Source organism: Haemaphysalis longicornis, unplaced genomic scaffold, assembly GCF_048455015.1.
Source record: "Haemaphysalis longicornis isolate Haplotype H1 unplaced genomic scaffold, Haemaphysalis longicornis Haplotype H1 scaffold_1, whole genome shotgun sequence".
NCBI lineage: Eukaryota > Metazoa > Arthropoda > Arachnida > Ixodida > Ixodidae > Haemaphysalis > Haemaphysalis longicornis.
In genome coordinates, this window is record NW_027526203.1 from 362,910,586 (window position 1) to 362,930,268 (window position 19,683).

At 45.6% G+C, this 19,683-nt stretch overlaps 1 protein-coding gene across 1 annotated transcript; it reads left to right on the plus strand.

The window, feature by feature from the left end:
* Positions 1-621: 621 nt before the first annotated feature.
* Positions 622-18,868, plus strand: Ast (single-strand DNA endonuclease protein asteroid). Its single transcript, XM_077686215.1, has 3 exons — positions 622-1,021; positions 3,577-3,781; positions 16,543-18,868. Exons 1-3 carry the CDS (start codon positions 861-863, stop codon positions 18,259-18,261), a joined length of 2,085 nt encoding a protein of 694 aa, XP_077542341.1. The 5' UTR covers positions 622-860; the 3' UTR covers positions 18,262-18,868.
* Positions 18,869-19,683: the final 815 nt, after the last annotated feature.

Below are 19,683 nucleotides of genomic sequence, written 5' to 3' on the forward strand. Positions count from 1 at the left end.
CAGCGCCCGCTCCTATGCTTTCGCGTCGCCGTCGGCCTTGTTGTAACAGAGCGAAAGAAGAGGAAATCGAAGATAGAGGGATCAGGAAACCGGAGGAGGAAGGAATGGCGAAAGTGTGAAGGGGAGGGCGGTATGCCGAGGCCGCGCGAGACGTGCTCGGCGGCGGCGACGCGCTGCGAAATAACGCCAGAGTAGCGCGCTCCGTCGAGCGTGGTCGAGCGTTCGCTGATGACGCGATCGCTTCCCGATACGCAGCAGCTATGCACCGTCGCCGAGAAGACTCCAGATCGCGCTGCGCTAAAATTTCGCATTAGGGAGTATTGTGATCATGGAGGAAGTTTCCTCCATGATTGTGATCGCCAGTCAATTTTTTTTGTATTAGTCTGTTAACTCCCCGTAAATTTCTTTTGTAGGTCAAACAAAAAAAGTGGGAACAGCTAGAATTGCTGCAGTCAAAGGCTTACTGAAGCAATGCACCATAAAATTAGTTTTAATGAATAAGTAAAATATTGCGTAACTCTAATGGAAATTGGTTTCATTTCGACTGCTCCGTGATTGCGGCTAAGGTTGTTGTTGCGGTTTGGCAGTTCAAGATGCCTCGGTCTGTTTTATCCAAGTCAAGTCGACTTTTGAAGCCAAACAGCTACACGTGTTATGGCAGTTGGTGGCATGTTTGCAAGCATGTTTGCAAGGATGTCCCCGCGTCTTCCGATTTGCATTGTCACACGTTCAGTGCAAATAATGTGAGGCTGTTGATTTGTGTGCGCGTGTGATGTAGTTAACACAACAGCGCATTGTGTCGTTGACGTGGCCTAGTGAAGGTAGCCGATGCGTCGCGACCGGCTGCGACGCAAGCAACGATGGGTGTCCGTGGCCTGAGTTCTTTTTTCAGTCTTAATCCTGACTTATCGGACTGGAAAAATTTACGATCTACTAAACTTGTCGTTGATGGGAACAATCTCATCTACATGATTTATTTTACATCGAATCTCGAATGTGTATATGGTGGTGACTACGATGGGTAAGTCTGCTTAGCCGTTGGCATTTTGGTTATTAGTCATGTTCTTTTACTGTCTAGGCTACTGAAGTGATAACACGATAGCCACTGGAAGTTTTTTTGGTGACTGATGCAAATCATGAACAAGCAGACCGGGCGAGAATTCATAAGAGGTCGGGAGGCGCAGTTATTAACAGTAGGTAACCTCCATGGATAATAAGAGTAGTATACAGGGTGTTGCGACGATAATTGGAACACTTCAAAAAATTTTCCTTAGCGAACCGCCGCTCTGTTCGCGCTCAAACTTGCCACGAAGGTCGCAATTTGTGGTCTATTTTGTGTGATACCGGGAGCAACGATGGTACTTACCTGTGTATTCTGAAAATAAATAAAAAAAGATTCGCCTATGGGAAAATGGCAGCTGATTTGGACGTGCGAGCCAGCGCAAGTTGATGTTGGAACGATGGAACCACCTGCAGAGTGAAACGCATGTTTGGGATTCACGTACGGAGCCAAATGGTGCAGCAGACGATCAGAAAATGCACCTAGAAATGAGCTAACAGACGATCAGAAAACCCGGTTTTCGGGCTCGCACGTCCAAATCGCCGCCATTTTCCCATAGGCGAAAATCGTTTTTAATTATTTTAAGGATAAACAGGTAAGTACCTTCGTTGTTCCCGGTGTCAAACAAAATAGACCACAAAATGCGACCTTCGCGTGAAGTTTGAGCGCGAACAGAGCGGTGGTGCGCTCAGGAAAAATTTTTTAAGTGTTCCAATTACCATCGCAACACACTGTACAACTTATGTGTATTTCCTGTGCTAACTTACTGATTGAATTCTTACTGAGCGGTCTGGAAAAAAATGCTCTGGCTAGTGTTACGTCCGGATTGATTGTGGTGTTTAACGCGCCGAAGCTACACCTGGGGATCTTTTACGTACAGGTGCCGTCAGAAGTAATTGAAGCACGGGAGCTGTAGCCGAACCGCGTAAGAGCGCCATGTAGCGTAGCTGCACCGGCGGTAAACTAAAGGAACAGAACACGCATGCGTGCCTGCCGACGCCGCTAGCCCCTCTATACTTCTCAACCCACTTCTTTTAACGCGGCTTCGAGCGTTGTTCGCAGCATACTGGTCTCGGCGATGGCGCTGATAGCAGACCCACCTAAAAATATAAGAAAAAAAAAATTGTCACTTCAGATCTCTGCGATTGCGACGCTTCTCCTGCAGCTCGTGTGCGGTGAAAGTGTGTGAGCAACGCTGCCAGATACCGCCTCTGCTATCTGCGCCATCGCTGAGACCAGTATGCTGCGAATAATGCTGGGAGCCGCATTAAAAGAAGTGGGTGGAGAAGTATAGATGGGCTATCACCGTCAGCAGGTGTTCTGCTCCTTTCGTTTACTGCCGGTGTAGCTACATGACATTCCTATGCGGTTCGGCCACAGCTCCCGTGCTCCAATTACTTCTGACGGCACCTGTGCGTCAAAATCTTGACACACGGGCGTTTTCGCTTTAAGCCTCCATCAGGAAAGCAGCCGCGGCGGCCAGGAATCGAACCCGCATCCTTCGGCCTAGCAACACAACGCCATAGGCACTGAGAGCATTACATCCAGATGTAATTGTTATCATTGCTGCTGTTATGCCCAGGTGCTCTAGTAAACGTCGCCTGGCCGCACCTTGGATCACTCCTGCTTCACAACTAACGGTGACAGCAGTCCGTCATTTTTACCCAGCTGGCCAAACCGCTACCGCCTACACTAGTCAGAGTCGCTATTAATGAATTACTGCTAATAGGTACAGATGATCGGGCGTCACTAGCAATTGCTATGTCTGGACATAACGCTGGACTTTGCACGCCCCTGTCCCCCTCCTCAAAAGAAAAAAAAAATATCTAGTTGCAGATGGAAGGATAATGGGTGTAGACAGGAAACGACTGTCATTGGTTAAGGAATAAACTTATAATAGCAGTCCTCACAGAAATTAAACAAAAAGTGTGTCATGGGTTAGGGAATAAACTTGTCTGATCCTTGTGCAAACTGGGGGGGAAAAAAAACAAAAAACGTGGTGGTCAGTCATGGGATGTGGAGGATTAGCCAGAGGACATCCCGTGAAACAGGATGGCTATGGAGGGGTTGGACAAGGAGTAGGAACAGCAGAAAAATGGTGTGGAGGGATGACGTCAGAGAATTGGGCGGTGAAGGACGGATTTGCTTATCACAAGATAGAATCTGATCGAGGTCTTTGAAAGAGGCCTTCATCATGCAGTGGGCAAACTCCATGCCTGAAACATGTTTCACCAGACCTCGTAACAGTCATTTCACTGCTTTGCTTGGTATGCAACATAAATTTATGGCAGAAGCTGTTTAATCAGGTATGCAGCATTTGCTATTGAAGTTAAGATGTTGCTGCCCCATATATATGTTCATGTTGAGTAACTCGTTTTGAGTTCATGTTGAGTAAACTATCGGCAGTTTTACTTTCTGACCTCCTTGCTGAATTATTATTTAATTCTCGGAGAGCAGTTCCGTCATTTTTAACACTTTCTGAATGCCTTGCAATTCCTTGTTTCTTTGGTCATTAGGTATGCTACAGCCATACGAAACTACTTTGCTGCCTTCAAGGCGTGTGACATTGAGGTTATCCTGGTGTTTGACGGTGGCCATGATGTATCCAACCGCAAGCTGAAAACAGCCCAGCATCGTCTTCAGGAGCGCCTGGCTACTGCCAAAGCCATTGCCAAGACGGGTGCACCCAACCTCAAGATTCTTCCAATACTTGCCCATGAGGTGGGTTGAAGCTCAACAACATATTTTAAAATCCCCCGCACGGGGAACCTTGAGCAGTCCTTGTAACAGTGAGCACCGACATTGCAGACCCTGAGCCCCCCTGCATATGCTGTGCCCAACTGCGGCAGTGTGGCCGTTACAAACTGTGGCCGTTAAGGCCTTGGTCAAGCTCTGGCCGGTGGGCTTCCTGTCTGTCTACCAGACAGGGACCTCTGGGATCTGGCTGAGCATGAATGTTAAACACATCTTACTTCTGAAAAGACCCTTTTCTTAATTCATGTGGTATACAGTTGAACCCCCTTATAAGAGACACGTACTGGGGAGCTCTTTCTGTCTCTTATATAAGAGGTATTTTATGAGCAGGGTACCATGCTTTCACCTACTGATCAACCCCCAGTTAAATGTGGCATCCAAAGACTAAAATATGCCCAGAAGAGCACTACAGCATGTTGCAAGAGGTTTATTATAACTCATGTTTTGGCACCAGAATTCATGAAATAGTTCTGAATCTTTGTTTCCTTCATGGTTGTATTTACACTGTTTTTACAACAGCTTCTTCAAGCTTTCTCTTCTTTTGCTGTTTGCAGAGGAAGAAGAATCGTAGATGTTGAGTTCCCAAGCCTAATGAATAGCCGGAGCATACAGCTTCTTCCGCTGTGTGCTCTGGCTATTCATCATGCTTTCAGGACTCAGCACTTGCTATTCTTCTTGACTGGGAGCTACGCAATCGGGTGAGCCCACCGCGCACTCCAGGTCTTCTTGGCTTGGGCAGAAGATCGCATGCGCATTCGCGCTTGTACACTTGGCAATAAGCTTTAACTAGTCCTGTACATAGCATTTCCATTGCCAGGGCTTCTCGTCGTCGTTTCATAGCTGATGGATCCACTTTGTGTTTGCTGAAGTTATAATGAATAGCAACTGCGTACGTCTGTCGCCCCCTTTGCTTCCACAATTAGTGACTGGTGGCACCGCATCTAAAGTTAAAATATCTGTTACAAGCGAGATTGTTGACCAAAATTCAAAAATAACTTGTCCTTGATAACCAACTGTCTTCTACATCTGATGTCTGTTATTAAAGAGGTCAACTTAAAGGGAAAGATAGGGTGGCCAGCCATGTGGGTGAATAGTGTGTATTATACCCAAATGCTTGTTACATCCATGTCTCTTATAATGGGGTTCAACTGTAGTATATTTTCAAATACTTTCCCCCCACACTAAATTGGACCCCAAAGAGTTTGCACGGATGTCAACTTTCCACCATTACCTTCAGTATAACTCACAATATCTCACAACTTTTCCCACTTCCTGATTACTGATTCAGTAGACAAAGCTGTGCCTGTAACATCAGAATCAGTGTTCATCAATGCAGACCTTATTGGTATTGTTGTGTGGATGTAACGGGGCATCACCTCACCCAAGTAGAAAAAGTGGGCACAGGCCGGCACAAGGGAGAACACAGTAACATGACCCTCATAAGACCAAGCATTCACACTACTAATTCCTGACCATCATAATAAGCACCACCAAAACCCCAAATCTAAAGAAACCCCATAACCTAGCTACATACACACAACCAGTACACAATTGCCTCTTCAATGTCTATGAGTCCGACCTACTGACTGGGTGCGTAGGTCATTCACTTGGCATAGTCGTGTCGTGCTGTCAGTGCTCTGTGGGGTGCTGCTGAGGCCGTGGGAGCATGAGCCCCTTGTGCCTCCAATATTCAAAGCCGGAGCACTTCTGGCCCGCTCTCCTCCAGGCTGATGCTGCGTTGGTAGGGTCTCCGGGTTTCTTTCTCTCGCTTGGTGTCTTCCTTCTACACTTCTCTCCTGGAACCTGCCGCTGCTCTCGACCCCTAATGCCTGCTTTTATAAACCCTTAATTACCCGGGGCACTTTGTAATTGGACCCGCCGCGGTGGCTCAGTGGCTAAGGCGTTGCACTGCTGAGCACAAGGTCGCGCGTTCGATTCCCGGCCGCGGCGGCCGCTTTTCTGATGGAGGCGAAAAGCAAAAACGCCCGTGTGTACGAGATTTCGGCGCACGATAAAGATCACCAGGTGGTCAAAATTAATCCGGAGCCCTCCACTACGGCGCGCCTCATCGCCTGTGTTGCGTCGGCGCGTTAAACCCTAAAATCAATCAACTTTGTAATTGGGCCACCTCACCACCCCGGCATTATCCATTGATTTGTTCATCTTTCTTGGGGTTCTCGTGTCGTCCTTTTGTTGGCTAGCATTCTCCTCCTCTTTCACTCATCCTCTGCTCTTTTATATTTTCTCCTCGCTTGTTGTCGCTGTCTTGCTCCCATCTTCTTCTCAATGGCACATACCCATTTGAGCAAGGTTGTCCACTAATCTCTGGCCCAACAAAAGGAAGCTGCTTTGACCATAACAAGATACCTAACAGACTCCAAGCAAACCAACTTCCTCAATTGCTACTCCATATTCAGGCGAGGCAGGGACATCTGTTCTGATTCATTTGGCGGCATATCAATAATCGCACCGCAATTTGACCTTTGTTCCATTTCAGCTCGTTCTACTCATGACTCTTGAAGTGTTTGTTGTCCAGGCAATAATCTTCTACAGGTTTATAACCATATGCTCCATGTACATGCCTCTTAATTTTTGCTAATCTAGTTCAGAATTTTATTCCTTGATAGGCAAGATCTTGGAGCCGCTTGCATTGGTGGGCAACTTTAATGCGCGTTATAAACATTTGAGATTTTGTTTTGTGTGGGACTGCTTGACTGAGAGATTCCTGATGTCGTTATAAGCTTGTCTATTTAACAAAAAGAAACCACCATACTACAGTGTGTTGGTATTCACACATCAATTTAGTAATTGGCTGTTCTATCCTTTTTCGATTGTTTGAGTGGAATGTGTGCACCAAACCTTAGTTTGAGTTACCTAAAGTTACCTAGATAGATTTCTGAGATGCCCTGACAGTTCTGTTTACCATAAAAGGCATAAAGAAACGGTGCAGAATAACCAAAGTTCAAGGCAAAATCCCAACTTCCATATGCATCCATACAACACTTGCATATTGATGAAACTTGTAGTCTCGTCATGGCATGTATCCTGAGTGCTACCAAAAATATTCCCAGACCCTTGGTAATAGACGTAACCCTTGGGGGCCCCTGTTGAATGAAGACTGTAGGCATGCGTAAGGGACTGAGAGTAAAGCCTAGGGTATTCCTTGCAGATATTCAACTCCCAAAAAACCCTGATTTCTTTCAAGCGTGCCTGAAATCCTGATTTTGTTCAGCCATGCGCTTCATGGGAAACAAAGTGTTTTATTTCTGAGCTCATTTGCTGCCCCGAATAAGTGGAACACTTTGCAGTAGGCAAAGCACTTTCGTTTTGATGAGACAGGTAATAAGGTGCCATAATGGGCAATATTTGTCACCAATTTTGGTGTTAGAAAAATAGACCATAAAATTCGACCTTCGTGTGAAGTTTGGGTGCGAAAAAAAATAAATGGTTTGCCCAAAAAAAAGTTTTGAGGAGTTTAAAGATGCTAAATTATTCTTGCAACACCCTGTATATACATGCCAAACTATGTCACTGCCTAAACCTTGAAAGCACACTTTTAAGCAAACCCTTGGGTGGCTGAGGCATGACTGTGTTTTTAGTTATTTGCAAAGAAAGGCACAGGACTAAAAACACTGGCATGCCTCAGTGTTTGGTACTATTGATCGGCAGATAGTACCGATCAATGGTTCTCAAATGGGGCCCCACGGACCCCAAGGGGTCCGTGAGAGCATCCCCTTGAAACTCTGCTGCTCCCTCTTCCCCCCCCCCCCCCCCCCCCCCTTTTTTTTTTTCTCTTTAACCCTTTGCCAGCAATGCACAAAAAGGGGCTTCACTGCATGACATATACGTTTAACTTTCTCTGCATAGTGCATGTTTTAACGTTGGCTTTTTGTGCGACTTTTCAGCTGTGTGAAAAAGCCAGATGCACAAAAGGCAGCCTATAGGTATTGTGTTTGGGTGACATTCATTTGGAAGGGCAAATTGTTTGGTGATATGCATATGACACGCATCAGAATAAAAGTGAGACACAAAAGTTGGGCATTGAATAGGTGTATGGACAAATTTAGCTGGTAGTACAAATTGTTCGAAATTATGATGCAGATCAGCGCAGTTCATCATGGGGGCCCCATCACTTTTGCAAGCCCAAAAGGGGTCCCCGCACACTCATGGCTGAGAACCACTGCCCTAGATATTGCCTCCACAGTTGCTCCGAGCATCTGATGTAGAGGTGTTTGCCACCACTACTCTAAACTTTGTTGTGAAGCTAGACAAAAAATATTTTGCATCTCACATGTCTTTGTCCCCAGGTTTCTTAGCAAGCACAGCAACATCTACTTTGATTGAGAAAGAGAGAAAAAGCGTTTTTTGAGCGATATACTGGAGGTGGGAGTGGCTCCTCAGTTCATGAACCTATTGGTGGTTGTGGCTTGGGCTGCTCTCTCGACCAAGGTTGTTGGGTCTTGAAGGCGTAAGGTGGGCAGCACCCCTGCTCAGGTGTGGCAGAAAGGAAAAGGGCAGGAGCGGAGTAGCAGGTGTTCATTTTGCTGACACTCCCATAGGATGTGACAGAGTGAGCCCACTTGTTTGCAGTGTTTGCATTCAAATGCTTACTGGTGCAGGAGCATGAAGTGTACTCTGATCGGATGTGTGTGTCGGTCTGGATAATTCTGGATATTATTTTTTAAGCTTTCAACGGTTGTGGAAATGGGCTCAGTAGCTTCCTTCTTTGCAGTTGGTAGTGTTATGTTATCTCTTGGTACTTCGTGAGGGGTGTGGGGTCCAGTGTTGCCTCTGTGACACGGTTTGCGAGCACTTAGCCAAGTGATGGGCATAATCGTTGCCCTTCACAAAGAAATGCTCTGGGATCCATGCTATGTCGACCTGCCAGTTTAGGGGCCTTAGCACTATTGCAAGTTGGGCGAGTTGGTGATACATCCTGGAAAGAAGCACGAAAAAGACGACATATCGGCTGGGAGGGGTCACTGCATTAGTCAACCATCGGTGAGTCTGGAGAATGCTGAATTGGATTTTCTGGGACCACGCGTGTAGTGACCATGCTGTATACTTCGCTTTATGTTTGTTTTTTGTTTGTGCGCATGCGCTCATATCAATGAGTTGTCATTTTTTTGACCTCATGGGTTGGCCTCCTGAGTGTCCGTCGTTATTGTGCTTGCATTCGTCTGATTGCTGCCTCTGCAGCGTTCTGCATGGTGGATCTTGGCACGGTGGTACTGGCCAGCCACTTGCAGCTCATAGTGACCATTGTGAATTGTGTTCTCGTGTTTTTTCGCTTGGCAGCATCGGTGTGAATTTCGGTGTCATCCTTTCGGTATAATTTTTCTAGGGCATTGGCTCTTGCCGCTCGTCCCCCTTTGTGGTGCTCAAGGTACATGTTTCTTGATACAGGTGGTGCTCCTCTGCTTGCCTCCATTTTGATGGTAGACCTCTGGCCAATGTGTATTCTTGCGCTGTCCAATTGAGTCTTTCTGGCAGGTGATGGCCTTTCTTTGTCTCGCTTTGGTCTTTCGTTCAGGTGTGATAAGTGCACTTCAATTTAACCATGTTGCATGGTCCTGTTTGTAGTAGCGTAGTTGTGGAGTGCTTATACGCCTCGAGCTTCGCGATTGCTGCGCCGCCTGGCGCCGCTTTTCCGCGGCGCTTACGGGAGGGGTGCTGCGTGGCTGGTAAGGGCTCATGCAGTGTTTTTAATGTTTTACGCTTCTATTTGGCTTTCCGCGCCCTAAACAACTTGTTATAATGATGTCTGTAAGCAAATAGTACGATTAGGGCCCATCAAAAAACAGCTGCGTCTTGGTGGAGTGCTCGAACGCCAACACGAGCTATCCGGTGACACGGTTCTGCGCGCTTCTAGGCTGCTCTTACGGGCGTAGGCGACAGCAGCAGCATATAACCACTGTCACCTCCGAATACTTCAGAAACAAGTGAATTCTATTGTCACCTCGTTTAGACATGATACTGGCACCGAGAGGTTGGCTTCGTTTTGCAGCGCGGACAACGAATGCAGCTTTGTATCGAATATATATGCCGTAGAAAAATACGTTTCGGGGATGTGATTAGCCAATATCTGACAATAACTTGTGCCTTTTATGGGAATATAAGCCACGGGATGATGTTAAGTATATTCCAAGGCTGTGGTTCATTAAATATGTGCCCACTCACGCCTTATAGCAAGGACCAAGAAAAATTAATGAAACCACGGGAAAATAAATGGCCCGCGACGTCCGGAAGGAACAGAACAGCTCATACGGGAATGAGAAAACCCAGTGCAACTTCGGAAATGCTAAAAACATTTGTTGAAACTTAAGCAAGGTAGGACTCACTGGATCAACTAGATGCGAAATGCACTGTTATTTCGCAAGACATGAGGGGTAGGGGAGGGGGACGCTTAACTAAAGGTGTGTACAAATGCGGAGCGAAATCAAGGAAAGTATACAGTATACGTTCACAGGCCATAAAAGCTGCCGTTGAAAGAGTGGTATCTGATAACGCCCTCTGATTTCAGTTTGTGCTAGATTCTGCAGGCTTCCTATGTCGTATGATGTTATTTTGAAGAAGCGTTTAGTCACAGATGCGAACTGCTCTATAAGCCTGTCTCTGTGCTGCACGCGGAAGACATATGTAGCAGATGATCGATTGCGAGCGCTCGCCTCGCGACAAGGCGACCCAGCAATATATTTTTTGTCGGGTGCTGATGCCCGCGTAGAATTTTGCATCATCCGTCGCACTTATGTCGTAGAACGTTCGTGAAATTTATGCCGCACTGGCTTGTCAAGGGTAGTGATCAATATCTGATGTATAAGTGTAACTGGCATGATCAGGTATGAGTGCTCCGCTAGATTATGTAAACCCACAAAACCGATTTACATTGTAATGTATAGCCGTAGCATGACCATCTGAAGAAACACTGCTTATAGAGGTACTGTTAGTAAATTTCTGGCCAGTGGAATTACAATCAGTTCCATGCATATGCTGGTTTCGCGACGCCAGCCTGTGAAACGCGCTTGGCGCTTATACTGACCAAATTTACCGCACTATGATTGCGTCAGGAACATTTACGTTCTCATGAATCCACCACATTTGCGAACTGGGTGTCTTCTCCACATAAATATGTATTTCCAACGCATACAAACGGTACTTCTCAGTTGTGAACGTGTCGCAAAACCAGCAGCGACAGTGGTGAGCGGGCCGAAGTCTTACCACAGCCTCCGCGATCGGCTGCCAGCGGCGCGCCGTTGCTCCGGCCGTCCCATTCAGCCGGAGAGAGCGTAATTTCGAAGGGGCCGTTTCGGCGCTTTCCGCCGCACCGCGGCGCGCGGAGCCGATGGTTGAAAGCAACAGCCGTCCGTGCTGCGCCGGTCCGCGAAATGGCTTTTGACAGCTTTTGCGCTCCGTATGGCAAAAATAAACGGCCATAGCTGCTTTTAGAAATGGAAAGTAATATTACAGCACCTGGCGATGCCTTTATGTCAGCTACGGTGGCGACAAGAGGGGTTTATTTCACATGCGCTGTCCCGCACTACGCTCCACGGAACCGACTATGCCTTTCCGATAATACCGCGGTAGCGAAACTTCCCGCGTTTAAATGATGTTCAAATCATAAACAGGTATTGTTATTTCTTATGCTGGCGTACGGTCTTACAACGGGTGGCCGCTGTTTTTTCTGGTACAGTTGAACCTCGTTATAAGAGACATGGATGTAAGAGACAAACGGGTATAAGAGACACTATTCACCCACATGGTTGGCTGTCCTATCTTTCCCATTAATCGACCTCTTTTATAACAGACATCGGATGTAGAAGATTGGTTATAAGAGACAAGTCATTCTTGAACTTTAATCGATAATCTCACTTGTAACAGACATTTTAACTTCAGATACAGTGCCACCAGTCACTAATTACAGTTGCTTCCATTCTGGAAACACAGGTGGACGACAGACGCCTGCAATCGCTATTTATTATAGCACAGTGGTTCAGTCAGCTATGAAATGACGATGAGAAGCCCTGCCAATGGAAATGCAACTTACAGAAGCGATTGAAGCTCACTGCCATCCATTGGATGGAGCGCGATCGCACATGTGGGCTCTCCCACTCGCGTAGCTCCCAATCAAGAAGCATCGCAGATGTTGGGTCCTGCAAGCGTAATGAATAGCCTGAGAACACAGCGGAAGAAGCTGTGCTCTCTGACTTTTCATCAGGCTTGTGAACTCAACATCTACGATTCATCTTCCACAAACAAGGAAAGGAAAAAAAAGCTTGTAGAATCGGTTGTAAAAAACAGTGTAAATACAGTCATGAAGCAAACAAAGATTCAGAACTGTTTCATAAATTTTCGGGGCCAAACATAAATTAGAATGAATCTTTGAAACATGCTGTAGCATTCTTTTGAGCTTATTTTAGTCATACGATGCCAACATTGAACTAGGATCTGATTAGTAAGTGAAAACATGGTTCCCTGCTTATAAGAGACATCTCATATAAGAGACAGAAACTGCTCCCCGGTACGTGTCTCTTATAAAGGGGTTCAACTGTATTTGAATCAATCTTTATCGGTCGTAATACCGGTTGAGACTGAAAAACGCTGGAAGTGAATTATGTTGAGGGATTCTTGAGCGACATCGTAATCTCCGTGGCACATCTGCGTTATGCTATTACGTTTTTGTTTTCAGCGGCAGCAAACAAAAAACAAGTTTAACTTAGATGTACTTCGTTTTTATTTCGTTCTTAAAGGTATCTCGGTACCTACTAGGAAGCGCAATAAGCACTGTGAGTGGTATGAATACCTAAAATACACGAACTTTTCGTTACTGATTTCAGGTTCCATCTGAGAAGTAACTTAGCTTTTATATGTTTGGTGTGAATGTTAGCAATTTCTGTACACCCTAAACAGTTATCTACCACAGCGCACAAGCGAGTCCAGGGGCCGCATGGCTTTTTTACATAATCACTGCGGAAGCATTAAATACTCAATTACGCAAAAATATGGAGTTGGGGGTCAGTGTGAGCGAGATATGGTTCCAAAAATTGCAAGCCGCGCAAAGAAAATAAAATGGAAGAAAACACAGTGTATTTGGATCAGGAAATGAAATTCGGAGCCCACGGATTGCCAGCTGTAAAACACGCTATACGCCTGCAAAATGGCCAGTGAATGCGCTGTGGCCTTATAGACCGGTACTCAGGTCCACAGTTCTCAGAGGGAGCTGTGAACCGTGGGCGACCACGGGGGGGGGGGGGCTCGCACGAAGATGCAAACGAACAAAAAATGATGCAAGGCCTACAAAGACGCAAGTTCTCGCTGCCGCTAGAACGATTCCTAATCAACGCCTCCTCAACCATTACGACACATAGATTATACGCCAGACGTATCCCTCTGATGACTAAGGCATTGTCAAAATAGAAGGTGACACAACCGCGACGGACCTACATTGAGGACCGCACAGCTTAAAATAGAATGCATCCGCATTCCTGCAAGTAAGCAAAGTGTCTCTGTGAACGTTTTTAAAGGGAAGTGTTACAGGCTAGGTTCCGATCAGTAGCTGTGAACGTCGACAGGGTGCGTAGAAAAAGTCGCGTTGACAGCATGTATCTTGCGGCAAAACCAACTTTCTGGCGTTTGCTCTGTATACGTCGATCTCATCTCGGTCCTAAAAAAATTATAAAGAAATTGGTTGCCAGGGCGGTTGCATCATTACGCTGTGCTTCATTTAATTGTCATAATTAGTTTACAGTGACGTTATAAATGTTACAAAAGTCCCGTCTGCTCTAAATGGCCCTGTGGAGAGTGTATGGATACAAAAAACGGCTGTAACTTTTGTTGTAACAAATATGACAATTATTAGTGGAAATGACTCGAACATTACGCCAGGTTTTATCTGCTTTTCACCATTAAGTAGTTCACAGCTGAAGTTGGAATTCCCGTCGGCTGTCAATGCATTTACGTGAGGGAAACGAACAGCTTCATATAGTTGTCCAGTTTCATTAAACAAATTAACTAAGGAGTATACCAGATACGTTCAATCACAAATTCCAAACAATGTTTGTTTCATGCACTTCTTCGATTGTACCCTGCTGGTCCAGCCGCTGGTCAGCTTTCACGCAGAAGAACGGCAGTAAATTATTTTTTTTTAATATACGCAGTAGTTTTATTCACAAATGTAGGATCTCAAAGCGTGTGCCTGACACAAGCAGAAAATATTTCAGTGTGGTAAAAAATTTCATATATATGCTTATAATTTCAAATCACATTGCAGGGCCCTGCATGTTAGTTTCTTGCGCGATGGGGCCTGGTAGGTGACCGTTGCAACAATGGCACGCCAACTGCAAACTTGTTCTCATCACCCCAAATAACTATTTATAATAACTCTATAAATAACCTCCGAGAAAGTACTGCGTACCACTCCGTATGCTCGCTCCACGCTTGAAACATGGTCAACCTTTCGTTGATCGCTGGCACACCTTTGCTTCAGTTAAATAAGTTTCTCTAAGCTGCTGAGACAAGCCGACTTCATATAATCATTGTCAAGTCTCTTATTTCATCAAAACAAAACGCCCGCAGGGGTGGTAAGAGGAATTACGACAGCGAAGACACCCAGCCGCGCAATCTCCGTCAAGCCATTCAGAGGAGCCGGTGCGAGCGGCCGAACCATCGGCTAACACCGCCACCTCGCGGCACATTGCGGAGTGAGCGGCATTACATTTTTTTGCTGGGGGACGCGCCGAATGGGACGGCCGGAGCAACGGCGCGCCGCCGGCAGCCGATCGCGGAGGCCGTGGTCTTACGCGACTACTTCCGAAACAAGCCGCTAGGGGGATTTCAGTGGCGCCCGCGCAGGCAGCGCTCGAGGCGTATAGGGCGGCCCAGTGCCTATTTTACCACTTTTATTATCATAACACCTAACTTTCGCATTTGTTTTATTCAGTGTTACTAAGGCGGCAGTGTAAATATTGTGGGATATAGTAAATGCCTCTATTAATTTTAGTGTGTTGTTCTCTTTCATTCCACGCTGCCTATTTATGGCTCCCCTGATCATGCTCATAACCTGCTCAGTAGTTCTGCTCAATTTTTGCACCGGTATAGCGTGTTTAGTGTCTTCTTGTAGCGTCAATCTTAGGATGTGCAGAGATTTTGTTGGCCTTATGGTGCGCCCTTCTTGGATTAAAGTGAAAGCTCGTTAATTCGAACCGCTAGGGGAAGCCATCTCAGTTTGAATTAATGAAAGTTCAAACTAACGAAAGTGAAGAATAACAACATTACACTGTGATTGGGGAGCAGTTGGAGTCCATGTCGACAATTTGATTCTTGAAAAAGTGCGTGATTGCAGTCTGCCTTTTGTCCTTGAAGACGACAGCCAGCACTTTTTGTTATAATGACTGAAAATAGTGAAAGCCTCGTCTTTGCCTTCTTGCAAACTGAATAGGAGAAGGGCGGCATCCAAACCGGCCATTACTTCTGAGCAGATGGCTACACACGGGTGCTTCGCCCTTCTCCTTCTCATCGTGATTGGCAGCGACAGGTTCTGCACTTCTGACATGAGAAATGGTCTTTCACGGCAGCACACACCACTGCATTTGCGTCCACATTGACGTAGTCCACAAGGAATACGTCTTCCATAACAAGCACCATGGAAGTTTGAGTTTGTTTTTACCTGACTTTACCTTCTTTATCCATACTTTTCTCCGTTCTGTAGGCAGCGATGTCTTGTGTGTAGGAAACGGGTGTGTTTCTTTGGCCATTTTTCAGGTGCTAAGCTGCCGATGCGGTGGTGCATAGTCTGAATCATTTGTGGCGGAACCTGCTGGCACTCAGATTAATAGAGAGTTAGCGGAGTGAAGAACTGGTCCTGGTACAGTACTCGGTGCACCTGTGCATGTGCACAACCAGTTTTTCCATCTGCACATGCGCAGGAGTGCTGGTAACCTATCGGGTATTGTACCATGACTGGTTCTCCGCTCTGCTATAATCCTCTAATGGGTTTTTTTATACATAAGCTTTTATGGAGGCCTGGCGCTACAGAATCGTAAAGTTTGCATTGTCCATAAATTTGAATGATTGAAGTTCGAATTAACGAGCTTTCACTGTATCTGGATGCTGTCTGCTTCCTTCTTGTTTCTTCTTTTACAGGTAACGAGTCGCTTGATTTTTTGTGCTGTGCACTTGAGGCCACATTTCATAACATATTTGCTTGCGTCTTGCACTGTTAGTTGTAGAGTGGCTTGCAGATCTCCTAGGGAGACCTTGTGAGCCCACAGTGTGACGTCATCTGTATACAAGATATGTTCTGGGATAGAGGCCTTGTCCAACCTCACGGCAAGCTTGTGTTTTGTGATCTCTGTGCTTTGCGTGTAATCTTGTCTTTATCTCTTCCTTTATTGTGCCTACAACTGTTATAAGCTCAGAAGAGAGAGAATGTAGTTTAATGGTACTGACGAGGTTTGTCCAGCAAAGGGCCTGACATGCTACGTTAGATGAAAAATATCACGAGTGAAAAAGAAAAATAAAAGCAAGAAGGAAAGGAAAAAAAAGAAAACGAAGGTTGAGATTGGAGTCTTAACCGAGTTCAGCTCAGAAGAGTATCATTTTTTAACTTTGGGAGAGGTCAGAGTGCCACTGTTGGTTTAGGGGCTTTACTGCTGACACATGTAGGTTCTCTATCATTATAATTTTTGTTCAGTTTTATTACACCCTCAATTCACATGGTTGTTTTTCTGCAGGTGTTCAAGGATGTGGTACGTGAACTTGGGATTCCGGTGTTGCAGTGCAGCTTTGAGGCTGATGAAGAGATTGCAGCCATTGCTAACCACTACCAGTGCCCAGTAGCGAGTCAGGACAGTGATTTTTACATATTCAACATTGAGGGTGGCTTTGTTCGCCTCGACTCCATCTCTACTACGCCCCAAACGGTGATGACAGAAGATGGTGAAAAAGTGAATGTTCTTCCTTGCACATGGTATCATGTGGACAACTTGTTGTGTCATTTCCCTGGCTTTGAGAAGTCCATGCTTCCCCTCTTCGCTACGTTGATGGGAAATGACTTTGTGAATGGTCACTTGTTTGAAGCCTTCTTTAGCCGTATCCAACTGCCCCGATTCCGAAGCAAGAAGCTGAAGATTAGTAAGCAGCACACAAAGATGGTTGGCCTCCTGTACTGGTTGAGCTCCACTGATGCAGAGTCAGCATTATCCCAGATAATGCAGACGTTGAAGGCTCCGAGGCGTGAGCACAGTGCCAAGATAATTTCAGAGACGGTGGCACGGTATGAGGCATGCACATCCCCATTTGTTGACAAGTTGAAAAATGGGACTGCAATGGTTCTCAGTGATGGAGCGGGGACCACTTTCCCAGATTGGTTTTCGGAACGTTTCTTTGATGGAATACTCAACCCCTACCTCCTAAACATCGCTGCTGTGCACAAGGTGTTTCACTTGACACAGATTGATTGCTTTGACTTGGAAAGCAGCTATGCATGCTCACTGTCCCTACGTAGAGCACTTTACGGACTTGTACTAAGTGTCAACTCGGAGGATGGGGAGATGGCTTCAGTAGAAGAATTTGACAGAGAAGGGAGGAACATAACGCGACGCTTCATTGAGCCGGTTTCGGTTGCAGCTGGTTATGGGAAGCTTCCACGGCTAGAGGAGATTCCGACTTTAACACCAGAAGCACGGAAGGAGCTATTTGGTTGCATATTTGACGCCGAAGTGACACAAGATCAGTGTCCAGAGTCTTTGCGTGGTCTCTTTGCAGTCGTCTGCTTCTGGCTGAAAAACTCCAAAGTGAAAGTTAACGAGAATCTCCTTCGTTCATTCCTTTTGGGCATTGTGCTGTTGAAGCTGCTTCCAAGAACAAAGCTCTCGTCAAGGAAGGCTTCCGAGAAGCTCAAGTTCCTGAGGAATGGCTGTACAGTGCGAAGCCGTGAAGGCATAGGGGACATTCTAGTCGGTGTTGAGGATCAGCTGAACCAAGACATTCTCAACCATGTGAACAAGAGCTTTTCTAAATTTTTCATTCGTCCTACGCACAACCATGCTAAGCTCTTTGATTCTGAACTGGTCTACATGGTCAGCCAGCTTCAGACATGCCTTTTGTTTGGACGGTTTCTGAACAAGCTGCTGCTTGAACCATGTAAGAACATTGAGTTTCACAAAGTTCTAAATGGTACTTTCCTTTATAATTTCACAAAGGAGTTGGATGGGCGTCCAAATCCAGATCTCTTCATCGCGGAATACTTGGGAAGAGGAACGGCCCTCGAGGTTGAGTTTTCACACTTCTACAAGAGAATCCGTGGCCTCTTGCCTGATGACTGCTTCAGGCCGAGGCTCTTGGTAGGGAAGAAAAAGAAGAAGAAAGAGAGGACTGCCGCCTGTAACAAGCAAGAAGAACAACAAGATGACTCGGTTGTTGAGCTATCCAACCGTTTCGAACTGCTGTAAGATAGCTAGTGGTGCTTTAGACTGATGAATGTAACTTTCATCATTTCGTCGCAACAACTTTTGTTTTTGAGATACATCTCTGCTTCATATTGAAGCTTTTAGATTGGTTTTGCTGCTTGTAAATATGTAGCATTTACTTAATGGTATGCTCAACATTGTTGTTCATTTGGATTCATTCAGACATTTTTATGACAAATTTTGTATTTAATAAAAGATGTTTTATATTATAACATCCATACTTAAGTGGCAAGAGAGTTTGAACTTGGGTGAGTTCCAGTGAGTTTAAGCACTGTTTCACCTAGAGTTGCGTGGCAAGTATTCTGGGATCACTGTAGGTGGCTACGTTTTATGTTTCTCATTGGTTAGATGCACATGATAAGGAGAAAGATAAAAGAATGGTGTCCTTAAAGTTGGTTTTGTGACTCTGTTCAAAGGTATAGGGGCTGATTATGTCATGAGTAGAAAAAAAAGAAGTGACAGCATGATTACTCCTACTACTAAATAAAACCAAGGTTTTACATGCAAACGCTTCACCTGAGCCACAAGGCTATTGGAAGCTATAAAATAATTTTGTTAACCTGTGATGCCTTAAAGGGGCTACGTAGACAAAATACAAGTTTGTTTTATTCAAAAGATTTGGTGTTTTATAGTGCCCCCCCCCCCCCCCCCCCCGTGCTTGCCCGGCAGCAAAAGATGCTTTATTCACTGAGAAATTAATCAGTGTAAGTTAAAATTTTGACCCTCCCACCAAATCACGTGTTTCATGATGTCTGCAATGATGTAATAAGGACAGGCCTTCAAGCGAATGTTAGTGCACTGTTTAGTCTGCAGCGGACTCCAGAACGCCTTGTTTACTGTCAGTCCTCCTAGATGGGACCACTATGCTATGCAGGACCGCTGTCCACCTTTGCCTTGTTTGTGACTGTATTTGCAGCTGGCTTGTTTTTGTTATGGCAGGTAGTAATTGTTTCATGAAACATGAGGTATGCTCGACAAACAGGGTCATGTAAGACAATGTCGCTTACGCCATTCAGCCAGTGTCGTGCGAGACAACCCCAAAGCACCAGACTGCTGTGCAGCTATAACAAGGATAGTGCGTGCAGTACCAGCAGCGATACGCACTGGTACTTCTATGTTTACGAGTACTTTCGTTACTTTCATTGTTTACCTCACCATTCGTTCTGCAAGCAAAAGGCATGTCTGAAGCCCTGCCTAACTTGCGTTTGCTTTTGACGGCCTCAGCCTATTGCGCAGCCGTGCATATTACATCATAGGTTCTAGTGCGGGAACTGAGCTAGTAAGTCGGCATGGTCACTCCTTTTTTCACCTAATAATGTGCAATATTTGAACAAAGTTCACATTAAAAGTAGTGTCGGTATGATTCTAACGAGGCAATCTTTTGAATGAACCAAACTTGTGTTT